General features: G+C 41.5%; 1 protein-coding gene across 2 annotated transcripts in view; it reads left to right on the forward strand.

Moving 5' to 3' along the window:
• The first annotated feature begins 225 nt into the window (after positions 1-225).
• The window catches only part of LOC101934938 (cytosolic phospholipase A2 epsilon), a 46,087-nt gene continuing 25,320 nt past the window's right edge, over positions 226-20,992 (forward strand). The window contains exons 1-5 of one of the 2 annotated variants that reach the window (XM_024106616.3): positions 226-348; positions 2,724-2,799; positions 17,717-17,853; positions 19,155-19,286; positions 20,362-20,402. In XM_024106616.3, the coding sequence (XP_023962384.2) occupies positions 322-348; positions 2,724-2,799; positions 17,717-17,853; positions 19,155-19,286; positions 20,362-20,402 (413 nt within the window). In that variant the 5' untranslated portion in view covers positions 226-321. The remainder of the gene's footprint in view (positions 349-2,723; positions 2,800-17,716; positions 17,854-19,154; positions 19,287-20,361; positions 20,403-20,992) is intronic. The other variant, XM_024106617.3, reaches the window with a different exon arrangement.

Consider the following 20,992-nt stretch of genomic DNA (forward strand, 5'->3'; position numbering starts at 1 on the left):
AATCTAATTAATTATTTATATGCTATGCACCCATAATTTGAAGGATAGGGCCCCTTTTGCTGTATTGTCCCTTCCCCCCAATCACTAAACCTACAAAGAAAATCTTTCCAGTTCCCACACCTAATGAAAGAAAGGAGACGGGAATTACTTAATTTTTGGAAGTCATGGAAGGGTGGGGCTCTGAGTCAGTTTATAAAGCACCTGCTCATTCACTTCTACCTGTTTAAAGAGTATAAACCTGCTTTGGGAGTCACTGTCAGCTCTGTGACCTACGCTCAAGGACCACTTTTAGCCTCTGACTTGAATGCAGCAAAGATCACAATGGGGATATCTACCAGTTCGTGCCAGGTAAGAAAGAACAAAATAAGAGTATTTGAGATTCAGATGTGCAGGCAGCTTCTGCAGTTTGTGCTGTTTTCAGAGTTCTGCTTTAACTACAGAAGCAATCTATAGTAGGCAGACTTGCTATTTGTTCTCTAGCTACGGCTGTGAGAAGCGTTTGTCCTACCACACCATCTTTCATAGCAATGAAGGCACTTGGATGGGTTTTGTTTGCTCTATACCTTCAGCATGATCAATTAATACCGTAACTCTGTGTCAAATAGGTAGTCAGATGACATGGTGATGGACACAGTATAAGAAATGATGTAATCAAAAATGACCCCATTTTTCATGCATCTGAGGTGATACACAGGGGGAACTGTGGGAAAGGTTAAAACACTTAAGGGGTTAATGAACTCCTCTAAATTTGGGGGTCCACATGTGACCCTGCAATAATGATTTATACCAACAACTGAAACTGAAAAGATGTTTCCTTTTAAATGTTACCACTGCCCCCTCTTGCTTCCTTTCAAAATGAAGCATGCAAAGAAATCCATTGTGAAATGTAGATAGACATCAGATGAATCAGTGCACAATGCAGTGCAAAAAACTGATCTTATGCAAAAAGTACCAGGAGAACAAACTAGCTTAGGTTTTTGTGTTTTTAGTGGGGGTGGAAGGTGGGATTGAATTTGCTCATCACCAAAAAGTTGAATAATTAATTAGTAATAGCAACATTCCCTGCTTCATAGGTGAAATGTCCTTTTGTTTCTGCTTTGAATCCCTTCCTCTAGCTTTTCTTCACTGTGTAGTTCCGCTTCTTTTTGTGTGTGTGTGGATTGGAGCATGGAACTTTTATTATTTTCTATATTAATTCCTTTAAATGGAAATTCATTTACGGAACGCCCTACCCTCCACCCCCCCCCATGCTTGTGGACATGTGCCATGTTTCTCTGATCCTTACCCAAGATAAGAGTTTTGCCCGAGTCAGCCTTATGTCTCACATTCCTGACAGGATTGTTAAGTGACCTTCAGTTTTCCAATGATTTCCCTATGTTTCCAGAATATATATTCTTTCTGGCTCCTTCTTTGAAGGAAAAGTTGCCCAACCCAGGATACTGAGGGAGAGAATTCTAAAGATGTCAGTTTCACTTCCTGTGTTCTACAGGGGTCTGAGTCTTTGAGACCCACTTTTGTTGATATTCTGGGCCAGATCCTCAGAGGGTGTGAGTTGGCATAGCTTTATTGAAATCAGTGGAGTTATGGTGATTTGAATCAGCTGAGGCTCTGGTGCAGAATGTCAACAGTATTGATATTAGCATTTTTTGTCCTGCTTCATTATCTCCTGTTGACTGTACAATATGCAAAATAGTCACATCATGTCAGAATGTGATGGTTTCAGTGGTGATTCTCTATTTGTGGTTAGTGAGTGTTACAGTTCCCCCTTCTGTGCCAATCCACAGAGAATGAGAGTTTTTACAGTTCCTAGCGTCAGAGCTTTAGATTAAAATGCTTTCAGCTTTGGAGGTCCCTGGAATTGCTGCATCTAGGTATGAATTGCCAGCCATTGCAGACTCTGAAGGATATGCAATATGCTTCTTAGGAGTGGCTCAAGTAAAAGAGAGGCAGCAGATTTTTCAAAGAGTTGAAATTTTCATGTGGTTTTCAGTTGTAGCTCCATATAGAGTGTATTTGAAATATCACTTAAGATTTAATAAGGAAAAGACATATTGCTCATTCCTATACAGAATATGCTGCTTCTGCATGGAATTCACCAGATTAGCTGCGAATGATTACATAAAACCCAAAACAAAAGGAATGCTGGTCAGTGAGTTAGTAATAAGAGTCTGCTGAAATTTAATTTAATAAAATAATGGTGGATGCGAAATGACTTCCTTTGAATTTGCACAGATCAGTGGAACTGGTGTCTTTATTTATATATTAACTGGTATTGATAAAACAAAATACATTTATGAGCCACCATATATTTCCATGCCATTGGATCATAAGATGTTAAGTCACACCTGTCATATTGATTGGTTAATACAATCTTCTCCCCAGCTCTTTTTATTGACTATTAGTGAGTGGAATAAGTTATAATAAATAACCTCACACCTCTAAAGTGGAGTCTCCCCTAGCTCACCCAGAATAAAAAAAGGGAAGAATCTGGGCAAGTTGGAGGCTTGACCAGTGGTTCCAGGCACAGCACAGATCTACATGGCCATAAACCTGCACAGAGAAAGAAGCTGAACATGTCACAGGGAAGAATTTCATCCAGAAACTTTTTGGTGATTTGTATCGAAATATTTAAGAGGACACAATAGCTGACTCAGCTTACTCTGGAGTTTATTTCTCTCTCTCTGCGTATGTTCATTCCATGTCCTTTGTTTGTCATTGTTCAGCAGATGGAGCCCTCTCCTTGCAACTTGCTCAGTGTAAAAATTATCAGAATGAAAAATCTGCGGAAGGCCGACCTGTGTGAGTATCTCTCCAGTTCCCAGAGCTTCCTCAGAGATGTGAAAATACTGGCTGTATAACTAAGCAACATAAACACAATAGAGGTTACCAAAAAGAAAAGAGGGATCCCTATGCTGTACCTAGATCCCAGGTGTACACTTAGAGGACATTGTATGTTATGCGACAAAGAGTCCTGTGGCACCTTATAGACTAACAGATGTATTGGAGCATAAGCTTTCGTGGGGTGAATACTCACTTCGTCAGACGCATGCTTGTATATTATAAGAGCCTTTGTCAGTGAAATTCTAAAATCCAATTACCACATTGTACACAAGAAGCTTTGGCAGAGTGTCTTGTCCCACCGAAACCATATAGCACTGTCAGATTCAAAAGTGCCTTGGAACACTCCAGAGAACCAAAGTCCAGAGTCTGCCCTTAGGATCCATGCACTGACAGGAACTTCTCTGTGTGGCTCTCCCCAGGCAGATGGTTGAAGGGTCAAGCACCCTCACAGTGCTGTCCCTCCCCGTCCCCCATTCCTCTGAAGAGCACAGAGTGGTGTCTGCAGGTCTAGGGATTCATGAGTCGAGAGGGGGGATGTTCATCTTCTCCTGTGTACTGTGAAATATAATACAGCCAAAGGCATTATTTCCCTTCCTGTGAAGGGCTCTTTGGACTGAGGAACTCCTTTTAAAGAAGGTGGGGGTCAGAAGGAGAGGCACCAGCCCCGGGGTTCCTGGTTTTGTGGCTTCCAAAGAAACACAATGTCAGGAAGCCAAGGTAGAGCTTCACGGAATCCAAAGCCAATGCAGAGGCACAAGCAGGAGCGTCGCCAGCTTTTCTGCCGCCCTAGGCGGCGGAAGGTCCCGCCCCGAAATGCCGCCCCCCACAAAGGCGGCGGAAGGTCCCGTCGTCGAAATACTGCCACGGTCGCCGCCCTGCAAATTGTAGTGCCATAGGCGACTGCCTAGGTCGCCTAATGGGTTGCGCTGGCCCTGGGCACAAGGCCTTCAAGTGGATAGATATATGCCCACAGTAGATCCCAGGGGATTGGTGGGGTGTATGGGTCAGACCTCCAGTATCTTCCTCAGGGGGGCAAGTCCCAAACTTTGACAAAATAATGCGGAGGAAAATAATGAGGGGAGCCTTGCAGAGCTTTCTGGTGCTTACATAGTTGTTTCTGCCCAGAGGCATTATCTCTCTCTGAGATAACTTTAGTTTAAAGAGAATAGATGATACTATGTAGGAGGGGAAGGAAAAGAAATCTAATTCACATCTGTTCTCTTATGGGATTTTCTTACTGCAAATGTGTAGTAATAATTTTACTTACGGCTTTAATAAAAACAGCATCTTGTGCTTTACCTTGCTATTATGGAAGCTGGTGCATTTCTCAAAGTAGGTTAAGGCAGGTTACATGACTAAATGAAAAATGCCAAGCTTTAATTTCACATTTCTTCCAGTATCATGTGTTGTGTGTTTTTTCAAAGAGTCCAGCACTTGGTGTAAATTTGTTTGTTTATGTACTGAGGAGACAGTTTCTGCTGTCCATAATGACAATCTCCAGGACATTGTGATCACCTGCAGTGAAAAGGCACCAGTCTCTTTAGGAGACACACTACCTCCCGCAGTGCCCACTGGGCAGTGTGGCACTGCCCTTCCCCCAATGCAGTCTGTGCCTTCAAGGCATAATTGAGCCCTCACTTGGCTAATTGTTTTTATTCCCAGTTACTCTCATAGAAGCCCCAGAAGGTTATAGATATGCAAATTAGTACTTTAATGATACTCTTAAACAATACATGAAATTCATAGTACAATAGAAAATGCTGTCAACAATGATGATCTCTCTTCTTCAGAACACAGTAGGTGGTCATTTGTCTTGTATTGGTGAATCTATTTTAAATAGAGAGGCTGAAACCAAAATGCCTTTACATGAACCAGCCCGAACTACCTTGGTTCAGATAAAATGAGCAGAATTGCAACCATCTAGAAGTTTTAGTTTCCTGATACTGGTGTTTTGTTTGGGTCCCCTATGGGCTTCCCCACTGACAAATGATGTGAAGAAGAGCCTTCTGATTCCCCTCTCACTGTGAAAGGGGAGTGAAGTAATCAGGAACATTAAATTTTACCTAAAGATCCCTTTCCTGTTGCTGAGTGTAAAGGGAGAGGACCCCTAAGTGAGTGCCCAGGCCCCTTCTCCCAATGGCCCAGTGCAGGAGTCTGAATAGACGCCTTCAGGACCTCTCCCAGAGCAGAAAAGGAGGTTCCTCCCTCATCTCAATTCTGTTTGAGGAGATTGAAATGGCCTATGGGCCTGAAGAATATCTCACCCTGTCAAGCTAATTCTGGGTTCTTATCACCATACAATTCCCCTCTAATGGGCCCTGGCCACTTGCCTGAAATTGACTTTACCATATTCCTTCACCAGCTCTTTTCCTTTTCTTTCCGTAAATGTCTTCAGGGAGGGAAGCCAATGCTCTTTATCCTTTCCTCGCATTTGATTTTCTTTTTTTGTGGGAGTTGCCTACAATTGGATTACTACCCTTCCTAATTCAAGAAGATCTTTGGATAAAGGACTAGGCAGTGGAAGAGCCAGGATTAGAAGTCAGAAGTTCCAAGTTCCCAGTCCTATACTTATTCTATTAGATCATGCTGCCTGTTAAAATCATTGCTTGAATATAAAAGGCATATTCACACTATAACAGAATGCAATCTGGAGTCTGGAACCGAAACAGTATTGGACAAAAGGTGTGTTTACCATGTTGCAGCCTTTCTACCTTACTCTGTGAAACATTGACAAGTTATTGCCTGCAAATAAATGCTGAAAGCATTTCATCAACAACACCTCTAAGCTATTATTCACACAAAGTGGCAAGATAAAATCATGAATAATGAGAAGTTGCACAAACAACATTGAAACAATGCTTGTGAAAGGAGAGCTTTGGTGGACTGGGTACATCCTTCATATGGTGAACACCAGGCTCCCAGAGAAAATATTCCAAGTTGCAAAAGATCAAGAAGGAAAAGAAACAAAGTTTTGAAAACAAAGTGCATCACCTCTTCTGAGGCAGATATTAATATGCAGGAAGCTACTGCTGTAAACAAATTAGTTTGACATCCTTTGGTATGTGATTCAGGATGTTTTGAGATTAATTGAGAGCATTTTGCAAGTAGGAGTTGCAGATAATCTGTGCTTACTGATGAGTGAGTAAAAGTGACTAATCCACAGGGTTGAAATGTGGACAGTAAAAATGGTGGCACTTGTGATTCTGACTTCCATGCCCACATTCGCAGAACTCCTCACTCACCATCTCTAGTACTCAATACTACAAACATTGCCCTGAAAAAATCCTCTATGAAGTATTTCTGTATTGAGCCCCAATCTTGCAACTAAAACAATGAGGATGGACCCTGTGCAGAGCCTTATTGAAGTTCTTGGGGCTCCTACTAAATCCATGGGTTCACCTGCATGGATCAAGCTGCAGGATCAGGGCCTAAATGACTGCTGTTTAATTTCAGTAATATTTGTAATTCACTGCATCTAATTTGTATGTACTAACGGGATCTCTTATGACAAAAATACAACTGCCCTCATGAAATACATAAAAATTGGTAGAATATTATAATTGAACAAGTTTTAACTAAAATGTCTGTCTTTTAAAAAAAATGTTTAAACCCTTTGGGCCAAATTCAGAGGTGACAAAGGGTGGTGTAAATTACATGTTGGCAGCTGGGTGTAACTTATGCTGTGAAGAAACAAAAGGGAAGGGTGTAGCTGGATAAGTAACTTAATAGAAAGGTGTAAAATAACACAAGCCTCACCAGTTTTCATAGAATCATAGAAAGATGGAAGACTTCATTAGATCACCAAGTCATCTGCCTACAGTACCTTTCCCTAGTGTTTTGTTTGGTCTAGTTTTGACATTCTGGAAAGATGAGCCTCCACCACTGTCCATGGGAGATTTCTCCATAGTGTCACTTTCCTAATATTGAGATTACATTTTCTTCTCTTAGTTTCATCTCATAGTGAGCGTTCATTCGGCATGGAAGAGTTTTTGTCCAAGACAATCTGAAGTCTTTATTTAAAGACTTTTTCTCTTGCATCTTCATACCCTCTCTTGCTTCTCCTCCTCACCCTCCACTGTCCCATTAGTATGTAAGCTACACCTATTTATACCTATTTGCATCTTTTTACCAATATATAACTGACAACACCATTGGTCATCTGTGAATTTGGCCCATTGTGTGTGCCCTAGATACTCTCTGCTCCCACATTACAGCCATACAACTCTTTTTAGACCATGTCTGGGGCTTGGTTGCTTATAACTAGATACTAATGCAGATTATTTTAATCCTTATCAAACTCACTGACCTTCCAGACCTCACTATAAATATTGCCCAGGAAATATCACAAAAACAACACTGCTGTTATTGCCAGTGGTGTTAGTGTTTAGGAAAATCAGAGACCCAATTACTGGCAGTATAATAAACAATACATAGATATACTGGCATATTAGTACAAATCTTTTAAAAGGGGAACAAAAAAGAACCAGGGAATTATAGACTAGTCAGCCCAATTTTGAGGCTGAAAAGATACTGGAACAAATTACTGAACAATCAATTTGTAAGCACCTAGAGGGCAACAGGTTTATAAGGAATAGCCAGCATAGATTTGTCAAGAACCTAATTTTCTTCTTTGACAAAGTTACTGACCTAGTGGATGGGAGGCTGGGGGCAGCAGTAAACATGATATATCTTGATTTTAGTAAAGCTTTTGACAGAGTCCGAGATGACATTCTCATAAGCAAGCTAGGGATATATGGTTTAGAGAAATTACTATCAGGTGGGTGCACAACTGCTTGAAAGACCATACTCAAAGAATAGTTATCAGTGGTTTGCTGTCAGTCTGGCAGGGCCTATCTGTTGGGTGCTTGTCGGAGTCTGCCCTGGGACTAGCACTATTCAATATTTTTATTAATGACTTGTATAATGGAATGGAGAGTGTGCTTATAAAATCTGTAGATGACACCAAACTGGGTGGGATTGCTACATTTTGGAGAACAGAAAGTTAGGAAGGAAAAATGAGGGGCACAGCTACAGAATGGGGAACAACTGACTAGGCCGTAGTACTGCTGGAAAGAATCCGGGATTTATAGTGGACCACAAATTGAATATGAGGCAACAATATGGTGCAGTTACAAAAAAAAAAAAAAAAAAAGGCAAGCTAATATTATCCTGGAGTGTATTAAAAGGAGCGTCTTATGTAAGACATGGAAAGTACTCTAATCGGCAGTGATGATACCTTGACTGGAGTACTGTGTCCAGTTCTGGGCACCATACTTTAAGAAAGATGTGGACAAATTGGAGAAAGTCCAGAGGAGAATAATGAAAATGATAAAAAGTTTAGAAAACCTGACCTATGCGGAAAGGTTAAAAAAACGGTGCATGTTTAGTCCTGAAAAAAGAAGACCTGATAAGTCTTCAAATACGTTAAGAGCTGTTATAAAGATGACCGTGATCAGTTGTTCTCCATGTCCCCTGAAGGTAGGACAAAAAATAATGTGCTTAATTTGCAGCAAGGGAGATTTAGGTTAGATATTAGGAAAAACTTTGTAAGGGTTTCTGGAATGGGCTTCCAAGGGAGGTTGTGGAATGCCCATCATGGGAGATTTTTGAAGAACAGTCTAGACAAACACCCATAGGCGCCAACTTTTCCCAGCGTTGGTGGGTGCTCGCCTCCGGCTCCGACCTGACTCCACCCCTGTCCCAACCCCTCCCACCCCTGCCCTGACCCCATTCCAACCCCTTCCCCAAAGTCCCCGCCCCCAACTCCACCCCCTCCCAAATCCCCCACCAGGTCTCTTCCCAGAGCGTGCCATGTTCCCCCTCCTCCCGCTCCCTCCCAGCGCGTGCCGCCACGAAACAGCCCTTTCGTGGCGGCACACGCTGGGAGGAGAAGTGGGGATGCAGCGTGCTCAGGGGAGGAGGCGGAGCGGAGGTGAGCTGGGGCAGGGGAGATGCCGGTGGGTGCAGAGCACCCACCAATTTTTCCCCATGGGTGCTTCAGCCCCGGAGCACCCACGGAGTCGGTGCCTATGCAAACACCTGTCATGGATGGTTTTGGTTTACTTGGTCCTGACTCAGCACTGGGGGCTGGACTTGAGGAATTCTCCAAGTCCCTTCCAGCCCAGTATTTCTATGATTCCATACTAATGGCATGCACTGGCACACATTATTGCTCCTCGAATGGTTCCCCACCATATTAGCCATAGGATTAACAATCAGCTCTTATGCACAGCACACAAAGTTGTGTAGTATAAAGACGCAGCTGTCTGTCATGCTGTTTGAATCATCCTAGGGCAGTGAACTTTGGACACTCTGGGTTTGTGCAACCACAAGTAGTAAGCACATCACTTATACAGCAAATCACTGACATTTCAATATTTCTCCATCAGCTCATTGATCACATGGGATTAGGAGCAGGAAGAGGGTGAGAGTGTGGTTATCTGGACTCAATAAAATGGATCTGGTTTTAAAGCAAGTGGTTGTACAATGGCACATGATTAGGGGCTGGGTGCACCATTCCCTTTGTGTCTGATGGTTGACTTTGGGGTGTTTAGGCACATTCACTATTTGCTTATTTATAGCATCCATGCAAATTAGCACTATGGAAGATTAAATGGAAATATATATACACGTTATAATTTCACTTGATCCATCCCATACTGTGGGAATGTCCTGCTGTCCACCATTATGTACTGGTTCATACAATGTGCAATACATTATTGCCTAAGGTCACCAATAATAATAAAAACAACGAGGAGTCCTTGTGGCATCTTAGAGGACTCCTTGTTGTTTTTGCTGATACAGACTAACACAGCTACCACTCTAAAATAATAATAATGTGTTGCCATGATTGTAACCATCACATGTCTAGACCAGCAACTGAATCACCTCCAATTTAAAATTACAGAGTGACTGGAAATCTTTGAAGAAATATGGCCTCCAATGTTTGATTTTTTTTTTCCAATTTACATGCTGGTCAGATAAACTGTTGTAGTGTTATAAAAACATAAGATTCCAAAGTGGTATACATTGTTTCCTGTGGTGCATGCTGTGCTTGAGGTGTTATGACATTGCACAGATATCTGCTCGCAGGGATATATGGAAGCTTGGAAGCCTGGTTTCTATTCATGACTCTGCCTCGGGTTCCCCATCTGTAAAAAGGGGGTTTGTTGACCTACTATGTCAAGTGCTTTGAGATCCTCGAATGAAAGATATAAAAGTGCCAAGTACTATTATTTATCATGATTTGTTGATGAGGTATGTTTCTGTGTGATACGTATTATGGGGACATCAAACTTGGTTCCTTGCTCTGGTATCGGTATTATTGTCTTGAGCAATATGTGTCGGTGTGGCCGTGGTATTTTCAGACTTGGATCATGTTGCTGTAATGATCTCTGATGGTACCGTGCAATTAAGACCCAACCCTGCTTCTATACCAAAAGATAATTAGTAACTTGTGCAATAGCCTAATAAAGTGGCCTGGATCCTATATATGGATGCTACTCTATTTTTTCTAGTATATTGCCCAACACTGATCCTAGGGCTGACACATCATACACACTTTTAGGGACTGGCTATACCATGATTAGAGCTGAGTGAATAAGTGAGTACTGAGTGATTTTTCATTTTGGTATGTACATGTATCTAGCATGGTAGAATACAAAAGAAAGCTATGCAGAAAATGTAATACCAGCAATTCTTGGCATTTCTATAGTGCCTTCCACCTGAGGATCTCAAAGTACCTCACAAACATGAATGAATTAAGCCTCGCAACACTCCTAGGAAGTATTATGAGATATATTTTACAGATGGGAAATGAAATACAAAGAGGTTTAGTGACTTGTCTAAAGTCACCCAGAGGGACTGTGGTAGAGCTAAGAATAGAACCTAGATCTCCTGACCCTTGTCTTAATTATATGTATTTACTATTATTTAACATGAATACAAAGCTGTAGACATGCACAGTACTGTACAGTAGCCTGTAAAGACCACACAGATATCAGGACTGTGCTCCTAAATATTTTTGGGTGGGCCTGTGAATCAATATGTTGCTCTCCACAAACTCCAAGCGTGATCATGCCACTGTACAGAAGTCTGGTCTGAGAATTTTGGGGAGGGTCAATGAAGTGATCCGTTGGGTCACTCAGAAATGAAATGTCTCATTTTATATTAAAAAGGGGGCAAGGACAGCTTCCCCCCATCCCTTCCACGTCTCCTGCTGCAGGGTGTAAGGAGCTTAGCTACTTGTGCTGAAACCTCTGTGCTGTTTCCAATATTTAAAAAAGTTTTTCTTGGTATGGGAGATACTAGGACCATTGGAGGAGGTGGTGGTTATGTGTGAGATTTTAAAGCACTGACATATTCATCATCACAACCTCCTCCATCCCCTACGGGGAAGAGAGATAAACATTATTCTTCCCATTTTACAGATGGGGAACTGAGGCAGAGAGGTTACATGACTTGACTAAGAGTCACAGAGGGAATCAGAGCAGGGTTTAGAATGCAGGAGTCTTACGCAGAAATGTTAAACCGTAGCAATGGGTTTACACTTTCCTGTCTATCTGTATGAGGGAAAGGACAGCAAACAAAAATCAAACAACCAAACAGACCCGAGATAGCTTTGTCACTTCCAAGTTCCAAATATTGAGGAAAGGAAGAGTAAAACCATTGACTTTGTGATTCCAAAGGTCAGAGCTACCCATAGAATGTACAGTGTAAAGGCACAAGCAAAACCAAATGGGACAAGACAAGACGCAGCATATCCAGATTTGGGTGTGTCCATTGTACTGTAGCTTAAATGTTTGAGTAGGTGTGTATTTCAAATGGAAAAGTTTTCCAAATAGCTTCATAAACACTATATAGTGATCTGCACTGAGGACCCATTTTCTCCATGCCACTTGCAGCAGTTTTCGCTGGCTAGTCATACATTAGTAATAGACTTTCATTTTTTAGGGTACACTTCATACAGTTTTAGGGGTGGGGCACAATGGGAGGTGTAATCCTATGATTCACATTTATCCTTTGTGTCCTATTGCCTGAAACAAAGTGCATTCACACTTGGGTATAATTTTGCCACAGGATTATTCTTATCCATATATAACTTCCCTTAGATTGTGTCATGCATACAGCTGCTTTAACATGCATACAGCTGCTTTTAGGAAAATACCTGGGATGGTCATGATGGTGAAAAGGGCCAAAGTCATATTTGCAAAGTGCTGTGCAAATAAACCCAATCAAAAAATAATTTTAATTCTTTTACCAGGTAGAGAGAGAGAGACCTCATCACTCCTGAAGAAGCTAAAGTGCTCGGGAATGATCCGATATAGCAGCGTAGTGCTAGAAATCATCCCATACTGAAATCCCAGATCTGAACATACCTCAGCTTTAAAGGAGCTCAGTTCTGAAGCCAAATTTCATAGCTAGCCTATCATTCTATAACTGACTGAAGCAAAACCCCACACCAAATACCCCTGACTTTGGGGCAAATTCAAATCCAGATGTGAAGGTTGTGGCGTCAGCCCATTTCTAATTAAAACAACCAGACTGAAAGCAACACAATGTCATGCAAAAGAGCACCCACATTTTACTCTGCTGCTTTGACACTTAGGCACATTTTCACTCGCATAGCAAAGAGTTTTACAAATTTCATCAGCCGCACTTTTGGGCTCATATGGAAATCACATGACAAGATAAAATTGCAAACAATGAAATTACGCAAACCGTAATAAAACTTTGCTTATAAAAGTGTACTTTTGCTGACTAGGGCAGCAGGTTCCCAAGGCAAATGTTCCACAGTCAAACTGTTCAAAATTGCAATGACTTTGGTGGGGTTTTTTGGTTGCTGTTTTTTTTTGACCAGCTTATGGCGTGGTAATTTTCCCCCCCAAAAATTCAAAACTTGGGCAAAATATGTTGACCAGGTCTATGCTGTAGTATTTTTAAAATTTTTGTAAAAAATGAAGAGCAGGCAGAGGTAAAGATTCAAAGCTGTCCTGAACAAGGGCCTTCTCCATTCTGACAGACCGTACAGAAGCAAATACATCAGTTTGACGAGTTCCCATTGCAGAAAGTTGTGAAGCCAGATGTATTAGTAAGAAAAGAGGATATTCAGCAAGCAAAAGGAGCAGGAATCAGTCACAATTACCATACCAAGCACTAACGCATTTCCTTGCCAACCTGTGGAAAGCTCTATCAATCTAGAATTGGATTCTTTGTCTTGCTAAACCAGTCATCTTGTACTCTTGAAACAAAAGCGGATAAGCTGTCTAGGCTGTTGTCACAGATCCATAGGATCAGTGCTATGCCCAAGCTTCTAAACAATCTCTTGGAGCAACCCCTTCAGTGTGGCAGATCCCCAAGGGGTCTCAACCTTCCTTTAGGGTAGGGCACACCCTGCCTCCTAGACTGAGTGGACTTCAGCACTCCTGCTTCACACTCAGCAAGTGCGACTGAGATAAGTTCCTAGTGGTGACTTGGACAGTCTTCAGGGACTAATGAACCCTAGGTATTTGCAGTAACACCCAAGCAGTGTTTTCAAAACAGAGTAGGATTTATTAGTCAACTGGACCACAGCACTAAAGTCCTTATGGTAGCCTTATAGAGAAATAAAGCTTAAAGCATAGTCCATTATTGTCAAGCCACAATTCATCAGCCAACCTGTAGTGAGTTCCATTTTCAGGCTCTGTCTCTCTGATTTCATTAGTTCCAGGGGAGAGCTGCATGGTTCTTCCAGAGCCCACTCTTATTGCCCCATCTCACACCTCTCAATCCTTTGTTCTCGAGCTGGGGTCTCTGCTCAGCTTCCCTGCTGAGAGTGTCAATTCATGAGTCATTTGAAGTTTGCATTGTCTCTCTGGACACCCTGTTGATCTGGATCAGTTTCAAGCAGTTCCTTAATGACTCTGTTCATTTCATCCGGACATGGAGACTCTTGGGGCTGGTCTACACTAAAAACATTGCATCAGTGTAGCACTTAAGTAAAGATGCTCCTATGCAGATGGGAGAGAGCTCTCCTGCTGGCATAGTTAATCCACCTCCCCAAGAGATGGTAGCTATGTTAGGGGGAGAAGCTCTCCTGCCAATATACTGCTGTTTACATGGGAGGTTAAGATGCTATGTTAAGATGTTATGATGCAGTTGAGTGATGTAGTTATACTGACATAGGTCTGTAGTATAGCTCTGCCCTTAGTCTGCCCTGAGAGTAAACTTAATCCTTTTCCCCTCAATGAGTAGCAATGCAAAGTCTGACCGTCCCTGGTACCATCCTGGGTGCACCCCAACCCAGGCAAGCCCTATACAGGCTTCAGCTGTCACAGCTCTTTGGGTTGTAGAACCTTGGTAGGTTCCAATAACACCCTCCAACTACCTTGAAATGTTTTGCTCCTGCCAACAGCCCCAGAAATCCTGCCTCTGTGATGCACTTCTCCCAACTGCCCTGGATTCTCCCCTGTTGGCCACCCATCGCCTCCCTGAGCAGGGAGAAAAGAGCAGCTATAGAGTTACCATCAATAGACTCACCAAACTTCCCTCTGCTGACCTACCAATGCTCAGCTGATTCACAACAAAACTGTAGATCAGTTCTTCCCAGCCTATGGGCCGTGACCCTCAAGTGGGCCATAAGGACTCACCCACTGGGTCACATTGCACCGTCTCAGAGCTTCACTGCACTATCCAGGCAGACAGGGGCAGAGGAAGAGGAAAAGCCACCTCAACACACAACATCAGCCATTCCTCCAAATACCGCCCCTGCCCAAAAAAGCAACAGGTTCCTGCACCCAGCACTGAGCATCCAAAACAATTCTGATGCCCTTGACAGGCATGAAACAGTCCTTGCTTAGGTAATACAATACTGCAGTAGCCTTCTACAGTATTAGGTGTGCTGCCTGTATGGACTCTATTCAGTGGTTGAAGGCATATTGCATATGCTGTCTTCTTTGATTTTGGAAGAAGGACTGATTTTTCCAGACATAAAATAGTGGAAGCAAAGTTAAAGCATTTTGGATTAAGAATAGGCATCAAACTGTTGAGGCATTAGCACATTTTTTTAGAATTCTCTTTGCACCAGAGAGGTACAGGCAAAAGATGAAGGGAAGTGTAAGTCCTCTACTTAGCAGAGAAGAAATGCTAATAGCAGATGACATTAGGAAGCATGAAGTGTTTAATGCCTATTTTGCTTCAGTCTACACTAAAAAAGTTAATTGTGAACCAGATACTTAACACATAATATTAACAACCAGGGGGAAAGTATGCAAACCAAAATAGAAAGACGAGGTTACAAAATATTTAGATACATTTAATTTATTCAAATCAGCAGGGCCTGATGAAGTTCAGCTTAGAAGAAAGCATCTAGTGGGCTCCCCCAGGCATCTTTCCTGGATCAGGTACTATTCAATATTTTCATTAATGACTTGGATAATGGAGTGGAGAGTAAGCTTATGCAATTTGCAGATGACACCGAGCTGAGAGTGGTTGTAAGCACTTTGGAGGATAAGATTAGAATTCAAAAGGACCTTGACAAATTAGAGAATTGGTCTGAAATCAACAAGATGAAGATTAATAAAGCCACGTGCAAAGTGCAACAAAAGGTTATGTATCAAACAAAAGCATAATACGATTTCTAGAGACTAAACTTAACAGGCTAGCCTCCTATCAAAGAAGTTTATCTCACCCCAAATGACCTTTGCAGCATTTCAACCAGGGCAGCTTGTGATCCCATTTCTAATTGAACTGCCTGATTACTTCCTAGATACAGGATAAAGTGGTGTCTTCCTTGCCTTCTCCTCGTTTCCCCCCAGAGTTCATTGTTTGTACCCAGAATCAAATAACCCCCTGCAGCCTATTCTCTGGTGTACTGCCTCCCTGTTGATTTCACATCCCCCTGTTGACTTTGTATGTAAATGGAGCTTCCATTTTGTTGGCTTACAACATTTAATTTACATGTCAGCAGAGACAAGTGAATACACATCTTTTGTCTGGCAGGAAACCTGTTTGTCAACTATGCCCTGAAACAGACTTTAGGAACATATTTTCCATATACATACATAACTCCTTACATTTTACAGCAATATTAATGACCAGTGTGACCCTGGCTTTCATTTAAGATCTCTCATGATATTTGTTAATGCACGAGAATGTACGTACCAGGACCAGGATATTTTTGTAATCCCCTTGCCAGTTGGCATTGGGAGAGTCTTAGTCACAATCCTGCCCTGATCTTAGGGGAATGGTGGTAGTGGCACTGTTCGTGCATCCTATGGTTGCAGAGGGGGCTAGTGAAGTATACTGCCAAGTGTACCTGCTATTTCTTTGATTAGGAACAGAATGTACCCCCAAGTAGCGCACACTGCTGACAGCAGAAAATATGCTGGCTGGCTGACAAGATGAGCACCCCCTTAGAGAGCAGAGCACATTTTTTTGTGGGGTGGGGGCATGGTGCATATATGACCATGCTGCCAAGGCATTTCCTCCCAGTTCTGGTAAGCACTAGGGAGAAATCCTGCCATGTGGCTGGTTCAAGAAAAGAGGATCCTTATACCCTCCTTTCTCCTTCAGAGTGAGAGCCAAACACTAGATGGTTCCTTGATGAGTTCAGGGCAGATCTTTTCTGATACATAATGATTTGTAGACTATTAACCCTTTCTGAAGCCCCTGTGATAAATGAAGTGGGGGAGGGATAGCTCCCTTTGATGGACACCCAGCAAGCCAGTTAGCTGTAAAATCCCTCTTGGTAGCTGTTCTCTGCTTGCTTTACCTGTAAAGGGTTAAAAGTCCCGCAGGTAAAGAAAAGGAAGTGGGCACCTGACCAAAAGAGCCAATGGGAAAGTAGAACTTTTTAAAATTTGGAAAGAAGCTTTCTCTTTGTCTGTCTGTTCTCCCGAGAAGGAGACACGGAGCAGAAATGCTATAAGCATGAATGCTGTGTAAGGTTTGAACCAGGTATAAAATTCATCTTCCATACCAAGAAAAAATCATTGGACAGGGCATGTTTAAATAGACGCAATTAGGTTTATTTCTTTATTTTGGCTTGTGGATCTCCTTTGTGCTAACCCCAGATGCTTTTGTTTTGCTTGTAACCTTTAAGGTGAACCTCAAGAGAGCTATCTTGATGCTTAATTTTTGTAATTGTTTTTTTTTTAAGATCTAGCAAAAAGCCTAAGTTCCAGATGTATTTCCTTTCTTTTTGTTTTTAATAAAATTTACCTTTTTAAAGAACAAAATTGGGTTTTTGATGTCCTAAGAGGTTTGTGCATATGTTGTTTGATTAGCTGGTGGTAACAGCTGATTTCCTTTGTTTTCTTTCTCAGCTCTTCCCCAGAGGGTGTGTGTGAAAGGGCTTGAGGGTACCCCACAGGGAGGAATTCCCAAGTGCTCCTTCCTAGGTCCAAGTTTTTTTTTTTTTTTTGCATGTAGGTGGTGGCAGCATTTACCAAGCTAAGGTCAGGGAAAATCTGTAACCTTGGGAGTTTAATACAAGCCTGGAGTGGCCAGTATTAATTTTTAGAATCCTTGCAGGCCTCCACCTTCTGCACTCGGAGTGACAGAGTGGGGATTCAGCCTTGAAGCCCCAAATAATGCAAAGCATAAAAACGGATTCTCTGTCTCCTTTGTAGAGAGTACAATATAGCTATGCATTTTGAACAGGTTTTAGTTAATTCATTATTTTTCCAATCATTAAAAATGCTAATAGTTTTGATAAAAAAGAAAATTGGTTGGGGCAATGGGTGCCATACTGGACAGACATGATGGAAGATCAGCTACTGTAGTGTTCTGAATTCTCTATATCTCCATGTATACATAGAGTAAATTTGGTAAATAAGTTAATACTACATATAGTAGATTACTTCATTGCCATTTAATCTGTACCTTTCTTACACAGTAACCCAGTCTGATTGTTATGTGAGCCTATGGCTACCAACTGCTTCAGTCAAAAAGGCCCGGACCAAAACTGTCGTCAACTCCAAAAACCCAGTATGGAATGAAACCTTCCACTTCAGGATTCAGAGTCAGGTCAAGGTAAGACACTGTGAACAGCTTGCTGTCAGAGGCTGGTAGATCTCTAGTTCTGCCAAGCAGAGTGAGTCAGGTTGTTCAAGTTTTCTGCCCCCTGCACTCTACAAACTCCTTTCTTCCTAGATGATAAAAATACCACAGGCAAAACTCCTCAAATGACACTCGTACTCTTACAATTTCTGAAATAGTAAAATTAGACTTTTCACAGCTATGAAAGGGCTGCTTTGTATCCTAGCTGCGTGCTGCAGCCTCAAGGTAGGAAACCCCTCAGCCCAACCTGGATGCTGAGCTGTAGGGTCTAGGCTGGTGAACTGTGCACACTATAACCCATGTAGTACATGAACACCAAACAGAATAATGTGGAAGGGCTGGTTATACTGGAAAAGATGGGTGGACACAATTGAGCAGCAACTAGTATTGCACAAGATGTCACATTTCTACGCAGATGCTTTGCTGCCACTACAGAGGTTTTTATACCTTTGTGTACAAGATGTGAGGACATGTATCTCCACCTACCTACCATTGCTCGCTGATGGCAAATTGAATTACACTTCCAAACTGGTTAGCAAGCCTCACATTGTTTGCAGAAGAGGAGAATATTTAGGGTAACTATTTTCCCCTCTGCACAGCCCCATCACACATTTTTGTGCAGTTTTGTTCTCCTCTTCATCTCATAGTAGGAGGGAACATAGGGCGTATATAATTATGCAGTAATTATACTAGTTCCTTTTATATTATATGCTATTACATTTATTGGGTACAAAAATAACCACCAGCTGACCTGCAGTGTGGATTACTGGAAATAAATGAATATGGATTGATCCTGTAATCACCAGGAGCTTAACAGTAATTTCCCTGCCCCACTATAGTACTTGGGATGGATATACTTGGCAATGACCATATAATGGTTACTATAATATGTATAATATATAACATTACATCTTCCATTTCTTTCTCACAGAGGGGATAAGAATAGAGTTTTTTGGATAGCAGGGATTACTGTAGATAAATCTTTGAGCCAACTCAGTAGAGGTTGCATGTCTTAATTCATGTACAGGCAGCTGAGTATTATTTGACCACACTTCTAGCTTTTGACACTAAAACTGGGCGGGCAACAAAGCAATATTTTATTTAGATTTTAAATATACTTATTCACAGTTGGGTCACTGCCAAACATCCCCTTTCCTGTTTTCTCTGTCTCATTTTATCACTCACCTTTTAATTCTGCAGCTCATTTCCCCACATGTGAGGGCTGGAACTTCTGCTTCCTATACTTTTACGCATGATTTTACTTTTGTTTCTAGAACATCCTGGAGCTGAAAGTCTGTGATGAAGATGATCACACCCCAGATGACCATCTCCTCACTGTTTTCTTTGATTTATCTAAAATCCAACTTGGAGAAACAGTTCGGCTGAACTTTCAGGTGAATCCACAGGTGAGGATTGAAATCAAATGCAGAACTTGCTGAGAAGTTTACACTTGTCTCAGTTTTCCTCATAAATGTTCGTAATACAGAACTTGCTTTTTCCTTGCTGTGTACTTACGGTATTAGCCATCTCCCCATATCAACTTCTCAGCTTACTTCATTGTAAGACATCTCAACATTGTTTCTGTATTTAAAATTAAAGTGTGGGCAAGCACCTTCACACAGTTTTTCAAAGGACGTTGGTGTGAAGTTGACACTGTTGACCAAGTCTGTCTTATTGCTGATCTTCATAGCAAGGCTGAACCAGCCAAAGACTATAGTATCACCCCCCAAATGGTATTAGAGGTTCTTTTGCAGTTGGAGCGAGTGGTTCTGATCTGTGGATGAGGTATTATTTTGCCGTGACACAGAAACAACTGATGCTGCAGTTATGTACTGTGAGCCCAATGTTCAAACATGAATGTCTAAATAGGACTTAAATTCACGTCTTTTTGGTAAATACAAACTGATTCTATGCTGGGGTGCTCAGATCAACATTGAGAAATGTTAATGCCAATTTTATGATTTAAGTCTCCAAATTCAGATTTGGGTACATATATTGGAAAATTGGGCCCGTATTTCATGTTTTCTTAAGTGACAAATTATTGTCAATAGAATGTAAGGTCAGTTAAAAGGAAAGTTTAATGTCTGGTGACTTATAGGGTGTCTTGTGACCAAGCAGGTTAGGTACTGTTGCTGCTAAGGTAAGGAACATTTTCAAGGACAGGTGAAGCTGTCTATTGCTCATTCAGAAATATTTATCTCTCTTCATCGTTTCCCAAAGAGGGAAAAGAGAGTGACAAATATGACTTCTCTCAAAAACCTCTCCTTGTAATGGGAAAATCAGCTACTGGGAAGCAGAATAATATAATGGATATAATATAATTTAGATTGAAACTGAAGAAAATGAAGCACATTGCATTTGCACCAAGGAGAGGGGAAAGTTACTTTGCAGGAGTTCTATGCATATCAAGGGGTCAGGTTTACACAGTACCTTTATGGAGAAGAGTAATGATGTAGTGACTTAATTCATTTTCATTTTTAGGGAAAGGAGGAGCTAGAGGTTGAGTTCACAATGGAAAGCAGGTGAGTAAAATCCAAGCGTTGTCAAATAACGTAATTGTTAGAGGCGTTAGAGATTAATTAACAACAAGGAACATGATTCGTACACCTGCTCCCACCTAAAGCAACATGGCCAGACCTATGTGGATGTAGTTGATAGTGTATGTTCAGCCTCACTGGACACTAACTGGATGTTTCTGTATGGCATTGAGTAGCGGAATAGTTGGCAATGTTGTTTTTATGAGGTCACACTTAGGCATCCAGGTGAATTTTAAAGCTAAAATGAAAATTGAGTGAAGTGCAGGAAGTCTGCTGATTTCCCCCACCAGTTGGTCTGTATACGGATTTAACATAGATTTAAGTACTAAAAAAGATTCTAACCCATTTCTGTGAAATAATATGGGCATGTATATCTCGGTTTTAAATTAGTTTTGTTATTGATGTTCAAAGTGAATGGGGGAAAATTGTCTCCTTATGCTTATTATGCCATGTTGGACTAATTCATTAGCCTTTCAGCTCTGGAACTCCAGGGTCAAGTATGGATATTTTTGGCCAATGGAATAAATTCAGTGGTTTCTATCTGTCAGCAAACTCAGCTTGATATACATTTGAAA

Source organism: Chrysemys picta, chromosome 4 (genome assembly GCF_011386835.1).
Source record: "Chrysemys picta bellii isolate R12L10 chromosome 4, ASM1138683v2, whole genome shotgun sequence".
In the NCBI taxonomy this organism is placed as follows: domain Eukaryota; kingdom Metazoa; phylum Chordata; order Testudines; family Emydidae; genus Chrysemys; species Chrysemys picta.